The sequence below is a fragment of the Tupaia chinensis genome, unplaced genomic scaffold (assembly GCF_000334495.1).
Source record: "Tupaia chinensis unplaced genomic scaffold, TupChi_1.0 Scaffold000416_1, whole genome shotgun sequence".
In the NCBI taxonomy this organism is placed as follows: domain Eukaryota; kingdom Metazoa; phylum Chordata; class Mammalia; order Scandentia; family Tupaiidae; genus Tupaia; species Tupaia belangeri.
In genome coordinates this window covers 883,268-895,277 of record NW_006159921.1, presented here as the reverse complement: position 1 = coordinate 895,277, position 12,010 = coordinate 883,268, and the positions used below count along the sequence as shown (strand labels likewise).

The window sequence follows — 12,010 nt, the reverse complement described above, 5'->3', positions numbered from 1 at the left end:
CTCTGGTCAAATTTTAAAAATAATAATAACAAATGGAATTAAACAAATAGATAATTCTTTTAAAAAAAAACTTTTCGCACTTTCTATTTTTTCAAAGTTTATTTATTTCTTCAGAGAGAGACAAAGAGAGACACAGATGGAGACAGGAACCTCCAACAGGGTGTTGATACCACAAAACTATTCCCAGTCTCAACTAGCCCAAATCATGGGCATGTGCACTTGTAACCAGAGTGCACAGGGAGGTCCAGTCTTACCACTATCACTCCAAAAAGAGACAAAACCTCACTGTGTTGCCCAGGCTGGCCTCAAATTTCCAATCCTTCTGTCTTAGCCTCCAAAGTAGCTGGGGTTACAGGAGTGTGCTTGCATAGGCTGGCCCTGTCTCTTTAAAACAAAATCCTGGGCCAGGTGGCGTGGTGGTTAATGTGCTAGACTCCCACAGGGCTGACCACAGTTCAAGTCCCAGAGCCTTAGGCCCAGGAATATATAGAAATATAATGAAGAGAAAGTGTGCAGGACTTTTGTTTGTTTGTTTTTATATAAAGTAAGTGTGCAGGACTTTTGTTTGTTTGTTTTTAATACAGATATTCCATTTCCCAGCCTCTCCCACTTGCTGGACTTCAGGTGAATGGTACCACGCTTGGTCTTTAGGATGAACTAGGAACTAAACCTGGGCCTCCCACGAGATCCCGGTCTGCTAAGTACAACATCTTAGCAGTATGCGCCACTGCAGCTGGGCCATAGGAACTTCTTTTTTAATTACCAGAGAGCACATGCACTCATCAAAAAGAGACAGAGAGACAAAAAGAGAAAGGAGGAGAAAGCACTTTCCTCAATGGGGAGTGGTCCCACCACAATCTCTTCTCCATTTTTCCATCCTGTCAGGATTTTGGCCACACATGTACACATTCATGGTGTGTTTTGTCTGGTTTTATTGAAATTTTTTAATAATTATTTTATTTTTTTTTAACTTGACCAGAGAGAGGGAAAGTGATGAAGCAAGCCACCAGGCCCAGCACTCAAACCACAGTCAGCCATGTGAGAGTCCAGCGCCTTAACACCACACCACCTGCTGGCTCCTATGGCATGTTTTTCAAGCCACCCGGCTAGGAGTCAAACCACAGCGATGTGGGATCCTGCTCTCTTAACCACTAGGCTCCAGGGCCAGCCCCACAAAGGAACTTTTTTTAAAGTTTTTTTTTAGGTTTTTGCCCTCAGGCACGTACACATGCCAGAGAGAGACAGAGAAAGGGAAAGTGAAAAATCACTCCCCTAGAAATCATCCCTCCATGGGGAATAGCCACGCCACAATCCCTTCTCCTTCAGTCTCCTCCTGAGATTTTTGGGCATACACACACACACCCGTGTGATTTTTCAAGGCACCAGGTCTGAGACTTAAATCACAGTCAGCCAGTGGAGCCAAAACACAGTGCCTTAACCACGCCACTTGCTTGCCCACCAACCCAAAAAGGAACTTTTTACATTAAGTGATAGAAATGTTCTATATCCTAGCTGTGTAGTGGTCATCCGACTATACATTTGTCAAATCTCATCAAATTACATACTTAAAACCAGTGAATTGTATTGTATGTAAAATATATCTCAATAAAACTCACACAACATACACACACACACAAAAAAAAAAGTGATGGAGTCACATTTAATTATATCTCCTAATCACAAGAATGAACTTTAAAACAAGCATTCTTAAGTTTTAAATTCCGGTACTTCCTACAGGACGCACAAAATTAACATCAATTAAGACTTGGGGCAAGTTACCACAGAAGATACACAGCAGAAGTTGTTTTCATCACTTACCTATTTGTAAAACTTAATTAAATAGAACCTAAGATTTGCCAGAACCTACCCAAATCTGTTACAGAAAGAAGCAAATTACAAAGTACTACTCTTTCAGACAAGCCATAACAACTTGAGAATTAAAAAGTATTCTCTCAATGTGTTTCATACTGCATACAGTAGAGAAGTTTTAGTTAAAAGTTTTTGTTTTGTTTTGGTTTTTTGTTTGTCTGTTTTTCAAATAACAGCTTTCTAAAAGGTATACTTTTTTTGCTGGTAACAAAACCACACAGTTTTCAACAACAAAAGTTGTGGCGAATTATTCACAGATTCTGAAAATACGTGTAAAGTAAGGTCAAAATTCTGGCGAGCATCCTGCTTTCAGATGCTTTGACAATACTATTGCACTGCTAGCTGTAAAGTACAGTAGTGCAATAAAGTCAGAGCATTCGTTAGCAGTAATAAGTAGGAAAGGAACATAAAGCATCTTGGCATCAGTTGAAGCTTCAGTGCTAAAAGAATACAAAGTAGGATTGCCATTTTGGACAGAAAACCTCTAAAACCTAAAAACACCCACTTCAGTGTTTATAAAAAGGTTTGGTTGTCGTGGCACAGGCAGAAGGGGCACTGCCACATGATGCTGGGGAGGAGGAGCAGATGATGGCACAGTTGTGACACAACACTCTGCAGGCAGACCCCCAGGGTAGATTCCAAGTTCAAGTTCATAGATCTCCCTAGACATGTGGGTGGCACATGCACAAGATCCAGGGGAGCTGCGGCTAGGGATAGATCTCAACATGAGGGCCCTGTTGGGGGTGCCCCTCTTTTTTCTCTCTCTCTCTCTCTCTCTCTCTCTCGGTAGAAAGTAATAGGTAAATTTAATGGAAGGGAAAAAAGGATAAGACTTAAATAGCAACATGATAATATTTGTTTTTTTTTTTTTTTAAACTTGCCAGAGAGCCTGTGCAAGGAAGAAAATGTCCCCACATAGGGAACTACTACATTGCAGTCCCTTCTCCCTCCCCTTTCCCTCTGCCCTTATTGCGCATGCACACCCAGTGTATTACTCAAGCTGCTAAATCAAGACTCCAACCACAGGGCTGGCTATGTGGGATCCAGTTCTGCAACCACTGGGCCATGAACTGGTCCTAAATACTGTTGTCAAGACTCCAACCACAGGGCTGGCTATCTATGTTCGATCCAGTTCTGCAATCACTGGGCCATGAACTGGTCCTAAATACTGTTTTTAGTGACTGATCTACAATTAACGTTCAAACAGAAACATGCAAAGATGTACAAAGGAATTCTGTAAATATGTCCTAAGTCTGAGTAGTTATAACATGGGTATTGTTAATAATTTAGGATTGGTGGGACAGCAGGTAGTGTGAAGGTTAAGGCAGCTGGATCCTACAGAGCTGACACCACAGTTTGAGTCCCAGACCCGATGGCTTAAAAATCACATTGAGCACATGTGCTGTGTACCCAAAAATATCAAGAGGAGAGTGGAGAAGGGATTGGGACATCCCTCCTGGCCGGGTGATTTCTCACTGGGCCCCAATCCCCTCTTTCTGGCAAGCACATGTGCCCTATACTAAAAAGTAAAAATAAAAGTAATTTAGGATCAGTATTAACAAAACTGGGTATAACTACCACTATGGCAAAGTTGTGAAAAACATTTCTGTTCTCTCCTGAAATTTTTTTTGGTGGGAACTGCTTCTCTAAGGCAACTGATGGACTAACTGCCATATAAAACAAGCCCTTTGGATAAGAATATCAAAGGAAAGAAATAAAAATAATAAAGTTCTCACTCTACATACAGTATTGTTCTGGAGTCTAAACTACAAACAAACAGACAAGAAAATGTGCACACTTACACACACACATAGAGCACTTACCATCTTAGGATTTTTTTATCTTGAGTTTACTGACAGCTATTATAATAAGAAAAAAGACTTCCAGGGAACTGACATATTATAAGCAGGACAACATTAACCTTACCTGACTGACTAGTGCGGAAGGGAATTTTAAAATTTCAGTTAACTCCTAATATATCTTAACAAAAGAAAAAAAGTGGGACTAGCAGGTGGCGTGGTGGTTAAGGTGCTGGACTCTCCCACATGGCTGACCATGGTTCGAGTCTTGAACTTGGTGGCTTCCTTTCTCATTTTCTCTCTCTCTCTTTCCTTCTCTGTGTCTCTCTCTCTGGTCAAATTAAAATAAATGAGAGAATAAATAAAATTAAATAATTATTATTATTTTTAAAAAAAGGAAAGTATCTCCACTTTCTTCAAACTTAGAACAATCAAAGAGAAAATAATAATCAGAGGATTGGGGGGTACTGAGCTTTAAATTAAGTTTCCTTAGTGGGACCAGCAGTTAGCATAATGGCTATGTCACTGGACTCCCATGTAGTCCATTGCGGTTGGAGTCTTGGACCCGGTGGCTTAAACTCACACCAGGCGCATGTGTGTGCGTGCCCAGTATCCCGAGAGGAGAATGGAAGAGAAGGGATTGCAGCGTGGCCATCCCCCCTGGGGGGTGATGTGTCGCTTTCTCTCTCTGTCTCTCTTTCTGGTAAGCGCACGTACCCTATAGTAAAAAATTAAAAAAGTTTCCTTAGTTTTAAGCCACTTAACATGCTAACCTTTTAACTAACTGGTAAGAATCTATTCAAAATCAGATTTAAACCTAGAAATAAAAATAGTATCATAGCATTACATTACACTACCTTTGGATGTACAGACATTAGTACCACAAAAGGAAGAAAATAAGCAAACACTACTCATTAATAAGTAAAAGGAAAAAAGTTAAAGGGTATAGATTACCTGACAATGAGTTTATTACCCCATTAGTAATGTTGAGTAATACAAAAATTTATTTCCATGTTTTCACCAACCTCCTTTACAGCTACTTAGATTGAGCCTACTAAGAAACTGACTTAAAGGACCAGCAGATGTCATAGTGGTTGCGTCACTGGACTCCTGTGCGGTTGACTACAGTTAGAGTCCTGGATCCAGCAGCTTGGACTCAGGCAGGGCACATGTGTGTGCATGTGAGCCCAAGATCCTGAGAGGAAAACAGAAGAAAAAGGATTGTTGCATGGTCATCCCCCCAGGGGGTGATTTCTCGCTTTCTTTCTCTCTGTCTCTTTCCAGTGAGCACACATGCCCTATTGCAAAAAATTCTCTAAAAAAAAAAAAGAGAGAAAGAAAGAAAGAAAGAAAGAAAGAAAGAAAGAAAGAAAGAAAGAAAGAAAGAAAGGGAAGGAAGGAAGGAAGGAAGGAAGGAAGAAAGAAAGAAAGAAACTGACTTAAAATTTAGGAATGGAACATGAGTGTCTTGGCCTCAAACTCCTAGGTCACATGACTCAAATAGTAGCATATTTAACTCTGATAGCCAAGTATCAGGTCTTAAAGACAAGTGTGTAGCATCAGCCAGGTAGTGTGGTGACTAAGATAGCTGGATCCCACATGGTTGAGTATGTGGTTTGAATCTCAGCTTGGACTGGACTTATATGTGGTGTAGCCATCCCCCCTGGGGGGGGAGGTGATTTCTCATTTTCTCTCTCTATCTGCATCCCACAAGGACAGGTGCCCTCTAGTAAAAACTTTAAATAAATAAATAAATAAAGACAAGTGGTTAAAAGATAAATATTCAGGGCTACCACAGGTGGCATGACAGTTAAGGGTGCTAGACTGCCACATGACTGAACAGGGTTAGAGTCCCAGACCTGGCAGCTTGCTTTCTCTCTTTCTCTCTCTCCCTCTCTGGTAAAATTGAGATAAATAAATAAGTAAATGGATAAATTAAATTAAATTAAATAATTCTTTATAAAAAAAGATAAATATTCAACTCTCTTAATTCTTTTTTTTTTTTTTGGAGAGATTTTCACTGTAGGGCACGTGCGCTCGCCAGACAGACAGAGAGAGACATAGAGACAGAAAGCGAGAAATCACCCCCCAGGGGGGATGGTCACGCCGCAATCCCTTCTCCTCCATTCTCCTCTCGGGATCTTGGGCACGCACACACACGCGCCCGGCGTGAGTTTTAAGCCACCGGGTCCGGGACACGAACCGCGGTCGACTACATGGGAGTCCAGCGACATAGCCATTACGCTAACTGCTGGTTCCCCAACTCTCTTAATTCTGAACAATAAAAATATTTAAAATTGTTGAACTAAGAGAATCAGGCTGTCTACCAAATTGGTATGAACACTTTCTTTTCAAAGTTAAGTAGTATGCATTCCCTGTTCACTTATTAAATATTTAATACTAGGGGATGCTGGCAGGTGGTGTGGTGGTTTAAGGGCGCTGGACTCCCACATGGCCGACCATGGTTCAAGTCCCAGACCTGACAACTTGCTTTCTCTCTCTCTCTCTCTCTCTCTCTCTTTCCACCCTTCCCCCCAGTCAAATTTTAAAAAATAAATAAATGGATAAATAAAGTTAAATAAAATAATTCTTTTTAAAAATTTTTTAACAAAAAAATAAAAACATTTTTAATAAAAAAAAATGTAATACTGGGGACCAGCAGGTGGCACTGTGGTTAAAGCACTGGATTCTCACGTGGCTGTCCAAGGTTAGAGTCCCAGACATGGCGATTTAAGAAACTCACAGGGGGGAACCAGCAGTTAGCGTAATGGCTATGTCGCTGGACTCCCACGTAGTCGACTGCGGTTTGCATCCCGGACTCCATGCTTAAAACTCACGCCGGGCACGTGTGCGTGCGTGCCCAAGATCCAGAAAGGAGAATGGAGGAGAAGGGATTGCGGCGTGACCATCCCCCCTGGGGGGTGATTTCTCGCTTTCTGTCTCTATGTCTCTGTCTGTCTGTCTGGTGAGCGCACGCGCCCTATAGCGAAGACCTCTCCAAAAAAAAAGAAAGAAACTCACAGGGTATGTGTCCACCTGTGCCCAAAACTCTGAGAGGAGAATGAAAGAGAAGGGATTCTACCATGGTCATCCCTGGGGGAAGGGGGAATTTCTCACTTTCCCTCTCCGGTGAGTGCATGCACCCTATGGTAAAAACCTGAAAAAAAATTAATACTGGTTCATTGGTAAATCTTTTAATTAAGTAATGTACAATTAAAAACCACAAGATTACACTGGAAATAATTTACTTTTAGAATCTTAAAAACTAAACCCATTCACAAATATAACATTTTTTTCTAAAACCACATGGCAAGGCTGAAGATAAAATGCACCATCCTTGTTTTTTAGAGAAAGATTTTTGCTATAGGGAGCATGCACAAGCCAGGGAGGCAGAGAGACAGAAAGCAAGAAATCACTCACCAGGGGAAAAGGCCAAGCTGCAGTTTCTTCTCCTCCATTCTCCTGTTGGGATTTTGGACACAGCATGCCCAGTACAAGTTTAAGCCGCCAGGTCTGTGACTCAAACCATGGTCGACTATATGAGAGTCCAGCGACATAACCATTACGCCATCTGCTGGTCCCAAAATGCACCATCTTTTCCTATCTAGCTAATATTGAATACATAGTAGATACTAAAAGCCATAATAAAAATTCAAATATATTTCAAATCCTAATGGAGAAAAAACAACTATATATTTTTTAAATAATTATTTTACTTAATTTTATTAATTAATTTATTTATTTAAATTTGACCAGAGAGGGACAGAGTGAGAGAAAGAGAGAGAGGTGAAGAAAGAGAGAGAAGAAGAAAGTGAGAAAGCAAGCTGCCAGGTCCAGGACTCAAACCGCAGTCAGCCATTTGGGAGTCCAGCATCCTTAACCACTATGCCACTGCCTCCGAAATGGATAGCTTGAAAGAAAGGGGGAAGAAAAGCTACTGCTAATTTACTTGCAAGGAATTTAAGAAAGGAATAAACCTGTTTACTTTCTTTTCTTCCTCTCTTCAAAAAGAATATGAAAACTACCCCATCATTCAAATAACATCAAAGTTTTGGGACCAGCAGATGATGTAATGGTTCCGTTGCTGGATCCGACCATGGTTTGAGTCCTGGACCTGGTGGCTTGAAATTCACACCAGGTGCATGTGTGTGCATGCCCAAATTCCCAAGAGAAGAAAGGGTTGCAGCATGACCATCCCCCCAGAGAGTGATTTCTCACTTCTGTCTGGCTTTCTCTCTCTGTCTCTCCAGCAGCCACACATGCCCTATAGCAAAAATCTCTCTTAAAAAAATAAATAACATCTAAGTTTAAAAGTATGGCTTCCAGAGGCCAGCATGTGGCATAGTGGTTAAGGCACTGAACTCGCATAGGGCCGACTGTGGTTTGAGTCCTAGATCTGGCAGCTTGCTTTCTCACTCTTGCTCCCACCCCTCTCTGAGCACAATAAATAATAATAATAAATTTTAAAAATTTTAAAGATGGCTTCCCATGGCTTTTCTAAAAACCTACTTTTTCCAAAATATGTACTTGTTTTTTCCCTTACAGTAGAATTTGTTCAATCTAAACAAGCCCTGTGAGATTATCCACTTTACTGCAAAGACCACAACAAGCTTAAAAAAATTAATCAGCCAGGGAACCAGCAGTTAGCATAATGGCTATGTTGCTGGACTCCCACGTAGTCGACTGTGGTTCGCATCCCGGACTCCATGCTTAAAACTCACACCGGGCGTGTGTGCGTGCGTGCCCAAGATCCAGAGAGGAGAATGGAGGAGAAGGGATTGCAGCGTGACCATCCCCCCTGGGGGGTGATTTCTCACTTTCTGTCTCTCTGTCTCTCTCTGGCTGGCTGGCAAGCGCACGTGCCCTATAGCGAAAAAAACCTCTCCAAAAAAAAAAAAAAAAATTAATCAGCCAACTTGAGGAAAAAAACCTGTTAGAAGAGAATTAACATCATTTAACAACTAAAAATTATCAGGAATATCTACATCTGGTGAAAGTCAGAATGAGTGAGAGAAACAAGATACTCTTAATGTATATGCCTATTGATAGAATACATTTTGTTTGTTTTTAAAAAGCAGTTAATGCGAAAAATTACAGATTTGGAAAGCTGTAGAAAATTCTCCCCTCTGCCATCTCTCTCCTCTGCCTTCCATTCCTACACACTGTACACAAAGAAAACATAAGCACAAAATGTTAAAAGCACCTGAAAGTCTTCAAATTTCAGGCACTCCAATTCACTAATATATCAGGGGGAAAAAAAATAAATCAAGATCTCACATTGCTGGGGTGGAGATGGAGGGTCAAGATGGTACTAGATTTCTTCCAGGATCACCCCATGTCCTCTCCAAGGGAGAAGTTAGAGAGAGCAGCACAGGCAGACACCATAACCTAAACAGTAAAGCCAGGGAATGGCAGAGGGAGGAGGGACGGATTGAAAATGGAGAACTACTTTTTTTTTTTTACTTAATTTTGTTATTTTAACAACAACAACAAAAAGAAACAGACTCAATGATGGGTATTTCCACCAAATTCTAAGCCTTTAAGGAAGCCAGACCAATCTGAAAATAAAACTGATCATGTAGGAGAAAAAAGACTGAAGACTGAACAAGGGCAAAAGAAAAAAGCGCGGGCGACCAAGCGGCTAGCATAGGAATGGGAAGGAGGCAATAGAGGACCAAATGAGGGAAAGATCCATAAAGAAAACTAGGGCAGCCCCCGAGCTTGGCACCCTCATGCAGGCCAAACACGCCAGCAACAATCGGAGACCTTTTCAGTTCTCTGCCCCAGTCCTCTACTTCCACAGATGAACGAAACTGGGGCGCCTTGCCTGCCCCAATCCCGCCAGCGCTCCAGGAACCCGGCTGTCGGCTCAGCTCCCCCTCGCTCGCACCTCTCGCTAGCCTAAGGCTTGTCCCCTCCCGGGCTTGCAGAAACGCGACTAGGGCCTGCCTTGGCCGCTAAGAAGTTGTGTACGCAAGTCTAGCATCCTTTCGCAGACTTTCTCAGCCCTCCTTTGAGAAGGTGAACGGTTCAGCCCTAATGGGATTTTCCCCGCCCCTCCCCGGGGTTATTCCCCACCCCACCTCGCATTCTTCTTTCTGGAAGTGTGAACGACCTCGCCCCTTGGGGCGTTTGTGACCCGTTCCAATCACATCTTTTTGGTAAAATTAAGTAGACCGCGCCGGCACCAGCGCAGTGCCTTGAGGGATGGAAAGGTGAGGTAAAGGAATAAGGTATTCCAAAGGCCCCACACCCTTGGCATCTCCCGCCATTTCCCTCACGAGTTTCCCGGATGTAACCCCTTCCCCGCGGCGGTTTAGAAACCAGGCGGTGGCGGCTCTCTTTGGAGCAGGAGGAGGGAACTCGAGTGTGGTCCAGCCTTTGCCACCCAGTTTGCAACGACTCCAAATTGCACCCCACCTCCGTAGCCACTGAGGAAAAATAAACTACCCAGCAGATTTCCTTCCCTTAGCACTCACCATCAGTTCCAGCTTATCGACCTCCGCCTCCATGTTGAATAGTTGACATTCCACAGACCTCGGCGGCTCTTAGGCCGCCAGCAGTACTAGCACTGAGGGCGTCTATTGGACAGCTGTCACTCAACGTCTCGTGCTCATTGGCTCCTCTATTTCGCCAGCGCCCGCCCACTGGCGACTGGGTAACGCCCTTCCAAATGAAACATACTTTCCTGTTGGGCAAAGACACAAAACGCCGCGGGAGGATTGGTCCCTGTACCCTTTTTTTTCCTCATTGGCTGCCCTTTTGTCTCTACTTTCAATTTCATAGTTAGAACTCAGCAGATAAGAGCTTCCGATTGGTGAAATAGGAAAAAGAACCACCCAATTACACTAAAGCTTCCACCGACAGCATAGGGAAGGGGACACACCTTCTTTCCTTGACTGTTTCCCCTCCCTTCGCTCCCGCCTTCCTCTTATTCATACCAGAAGCGCCTCAGCTCTGATTGGCTGGAGTGTGGTGCTATCTCAACCAATCACAAGACAGGCTGTGCTCTTACACTACCCCGAAAGAGCGAATCGTGAAGAAAACATGTCTACGATTGGTCCCTCCGTGACAAGGATTTAATTTTGAATTTTTTCTTTACGGCGTGGAGAAACCAGTGTCGCGACTTTATCTAATCCTCAGGCTCTTAGACCAGTAAGTGCAGCGACGATTTTTAAATTACCTGGGCTCGCGTCTTCCGTAACTGTGCCTGTTGCTGCTTGTGTTCTTAGGGCCTAAGGAGGTGGGGACTCTGGCTGGACTTGGGAGAGGAGATGGAGTGGGGATGGGAAGGTTTGGGACAGGGAAAGAAGTGATTGGCCTGACTACATCCTAACCATACTTCTATTTAATTAGCATTGCACAAAATATGTTTTGGGGACAGAGATATGTTTTGCACAATGTTTTACATGTTTGCTACTCAAAGTAGGTCTACAGGCCAGCGGCATCAGTGTTAATTGATGGCTTGATACAAATGCAAACGATCGACTCCACCCAAATTTACTTAATCAGAATATGCATTTTAGCAAGATTTCCCTCATTGTTCTGACGCACGTTGAAGTATGAGATGGTACATTTCTTGACTGGGAGTATTAGTATGTTCCTTCATATCATTTTTTTTCAAGAATGATTTTATTTTACTTTATTTATTTAATTGGACCAGAGAGGGACAAAGCGAGAGAGCGAGAGAGAGAAAGCAAGCTGCCAGGTCTGGGACTCTATGGTCAGCCCTGTGGGACTACAGTGCCTTTAACCACCATACCTAACCTGCCAGCCCCATTGATATAGTCTTAATATCTTTCAATATTCTGTGAGATTGTCAATTTAAAAAGTGTGCCTTTTTCACTATGTGACTAATACTGTGCTGGAGGAGACTTTAGAGAGCTGTTATCTCTTTAAAGAAACAAAAACTTAAGAAAAGCAATGCTGCACAGCATAAAAGATAAAATTAAATGTAAGCAAGTACCAGAAATAGTGATATGAGTATTCAAGAAGAATCAATGAACTGGTCATGAAAATTGATTGATTGAAGACTATTTGTAGGGAAGTGTAAGAAAGAGACCTACCTAAAAATGTGTTTTAGGAAGACAATAATGAAATACAGCTGTCATTTCCATTGCTATCCAGTTTGAAATGCCCCAACCTGAGAACTTATCATAGCATCTGGTGGAGTTTTAACAGAAACATCAGTGCAACTCCTGCAGAAGATTGCCATTTTGGGGACCAGCAGTTGGTGTAATGGCTATGTCGCTGGACTCTCATGTAGTCAGATCGCTGTTCAAGTCCCAGACCCGGTGGCTTAAATTCACGCTGGGCATGTGTGCGTGTGTGCCCAAGATCCC

The 12,010-nt window shown here is 42.6% G+C and overlaps 2 protein-coding genes across 3 annotated transcripts in view; one reads left to right on the top strand and one right to left on the bottom strand.

The window, feature by feature from the left end:
* SKA2 (spindle and kinetochore associated complex subunit 2) overlaps positions 1-10,301 on the bottom strand; it is a 1,094,818-nt gene extending 1,084,517 nt beyond the window's left edge. Inside the window, exon 1 of one of the 2 annotated variants that reach the window (XM_027774248.1) lies at positions 10,148-10,301. In XM_027774248.1, the coding sequence (XP_027630049.1) occupies positions 10,148-10,180 (33 nt within the window). In that variant the 5' untranslated portion in view covers positions 10,181-10,301. The remainder of the gene's footprint in view (positions 1-10,147) is intronic. The other variant, XM_006154623.3, reaches the window with a different exon arrangement.
* A 401-nt stretch (positions 10,302-10,702) lies between these two features.
* The window catches only part of PRR11 (proline rich 11), a 22,776-nt gene continuing 21,468 nt past the window's right edge, over positions 10,703-12,010 (top strand). The window contains exon 1 of the mRNA XM_006154624.2: positions 10,703-10,823. The gene's annotated coding sequence lies outside the window, so the exon portion shown is untranslated. The remainder of the gene's footprint in view (positions 10,824-12,010) is intronic.